Source organism: Lottia gigantea (assembly GCF_000327385.1).
Source record: "Lottia gigantea unplaced genomic scaffold LOTGIsca_289, whole genome shotgun sequence".
Classification (NCBI taxonomy): Eukaryota; Metazoa; Mollusca; class Gastropoda; family Lottiidae; genus Lottia; species Lottia gigantea.
In genome coordinates, this window is record NW_008708940.1 from 14,495 (window position 1) to 17,228 (window position 2,734).

The 2,734-nt window shown below is 33.4% G+C and overlaps 1 protein-coding gene across 1 annotated transcript; it reads left to right on the forward strand.

Moving 5' to 3' along the window:
- Positions 1-1,462: 1,462 nt before the first annotated feature.
- LOTGIDRAFT_175484 (hypothetical protein) lies at positions 1,463-2,683 on the forward strand (the record flags this gene model as incomplete). The annotated part of the gene is made up of 3 exons (XM_009056705.1): positions 1,463-1,753; positions 2,180-2,302; positions 2,513-2,683. 3 exons carry the CDS (start codon positions 1,463-1,465, stop codon positions 2,681-2,683), a joined length of 585 nt encoding a protein of 194 aa, XP_009054953.1.
- Positions 2,684-2,734: the final 51 nt, after the last annotated feature.

Genomic DNA, 2,734 nt, shown 5'->3' on the forward strand with positions numbered 1-2,734 from the left:
GCCTACGCAAGAAACCAACTTGCAACTAGGCCTATCGCAAAACCGTGAAATTTATAGTAGTGAAGCCAATATCATGATAAAGCAGAAATCCCAGAATTGTTTATCAAAATGAAATCTAAGATCGTACCTTACCTACCGTATTGGGTGTCATGAGGACTGGGTATCGATTACCAAATTGAGATCGATTATCGACGGTAGGCTACCGATCAATAATCAAAATATTTTAAATGGCAAATCTTCTAATCTTGGTCTATTGATGATATTTACCTGCATTTGTGTTATTTATTTATGTTAATGACAAATGTATTATTTTGTCTATTACACACCTCTACTGTGTGATCATAAATTTTCTAAATCATATTTCTCGGATTATTTTTGTATGAATTGAAATATTAACCTCAAAATAGTTCTGAGAGTCTTAGATAGTCTTCGGGTTGATGAAAATGCCAACCGTTAATTGAAAATTATATTTTGAATATTTGTGACATGAAAGAAAAAATTCAAGTTAAAAATCAATGTTACCAGAGAGGAGGTCTCAAATCTGATGTTGTCGGCTTGATAATTCGAAATGAAAAGGTGTTTTACATTCTACTTTTCTTTACTGTTTGGTCTAATGAAGACGGGCAAACGCCATGCAGTGTGCAATGAAAAACTTTTGCCATGACAGTGGCATAAGATTACTCTAATTTTCAACTGTCGAGGGATATTGAACACGGTGTCTAGGGCTTATTGTCCCATCCTAACGACAAGGCTTGATAGTTTGGGGCGTACAGGCGTTCATGTCGCTAAAATTCCTTTTGTTTGTTTTGCAGTTTCTGATTGTGTTAAAAGTATGAATTGTCTACGGACTGTTTTATCCAAAGTAATGAGTAAAAAACCAAGTGGAAGTGCTGCAAAACAACTAACAACAAAAGAAAAATGGATAAAAGACTTTACCTCTCGAAAACATTACAATCTAAAGTTTTGTCTAGATTAACTGTCAGTTTCTAATTTGAGCAATATTTGCTGAACACTTTTTCTTCAGATTAAGATAAAATTATAATGTCGTAAAGTAACAGAAATGATTTTATATAAAATAAAATACCAATGCCTTCAAGGCATTTCACATCGTTTTCATCGAAAAATAGATTGTAAAAAGAAATGGAGAAAAATTTTCACCTGGACGTACACCAGACAGACATGAGAATTCTATATCCGTCAGATGACGTAGTCTTAGAGGTCCCATGAGATGCGCACGCAGCCTCCTACTTCATTAGCACGCCAGCTTCGAGAGGGAAAGCATCGAAAATTTCTGAGTTCTCTCAGTAACTGAATATTTTCTAACGGTTTTGGGGCGTAACTTTTAAGAAAGTTTCCCGCATCGCTTTTTAGCGTCTACAATTGGAATTTATTAATTTTTCAAGTGTTGAACTTGTTTTTATTTATCTTTCGAAAGCGAAAGTACATTTTACTAACAATAGAAATGGCGGAAATCCCCATTAACTCTTCAGAGAAGAACGTCACTATTGACGGAGAATTCGATTTATCTTCAATTCTTTTTGACAAAAAGTTGTCCTCTACTAGTAAATCCATTAATGAGGGTCAAGAAAAACGGAAAAGAACTGCAAATAAAGCGATCAAAGAGTTGAATCACACTCAAACTTCGACATCTTGTCCTGACCCAAATTCTAAAATGGACTCGTCCACTTCTACCAGTATAGATGACACGACGGTGATGTTGGCTGAGACCAACTCAAAACTAGACAGTAACTTGGTAATAAAATTGTCAAGTGTACATATGCTGTTACAAATTTGACTGATCAGTTGATACAAATCAAAAAGAAATTTCCAGATGTAAACAAGGAAATGACTGAAACTGTAAAAAAGGCTATGGATTCTTTGACCCTATTAGGCAGTGTTTTAAAGAAATAAATCAAAAGAGACGTGATACGATTAAAATTGATTTAAATCAAAGAATGAAACCATTAGCTTATCCATCAAATAATGTGAACAATGGTACTTCTAAGAATTTATTTGATGATGACTTAAGAAGAAAACTAAGAGATTTAAAAGACACCAACCAAGCCCTTAGTGCTCCATAATATAGTACCACAGCAAATAGTTTTGGATACAACAAATCAAACCAATCAAAATATGGAAATAACAATTACCATAACAGATCTAACTACAATGATAATAGAAGCCAAAAGTCTTTTTTAGATTACCGCAGAAGACCTCAGAATCAGAGGGGGAAGGGGAAGTTTACCCAAACATCCCAGAAAAAGAAATAGTTAATGACACACCTATTCTGAATTTTAATGAGGTAAGAATTTCAGATTGGGACAAGTTTAAAAACTTTGTCAAAAATGATTTGAATAATTGTTTACTAGATTATAAGGCTGGAAAATTGAAAGAGCATATCAAATTCTGGAAACAAATTACATCAGATAAGAACATAATTACAAACATTTTAGGTTGTAATATAGAACTCCTTAATAATCCAAGCCAATTATCTTTCAACCACCCTTTTCAGTTTCCTAAAGAGAAACAAGCAGCCATATCAATCAAATTGTTAGAATTGGAAAAGAAAAATATTATTGAAAGAACTTATCATGAAGAGGGAGAATTTATCTCCAACATTTTTACTAGAGAAAAGAAGGATGGGGGGGCTAAGATTAATCCTCGATTTAAAAGAATTAAATGATGAGGTTATCTACAAACATTTCAAAATGGACATTTAGAGCATGCAATCAAT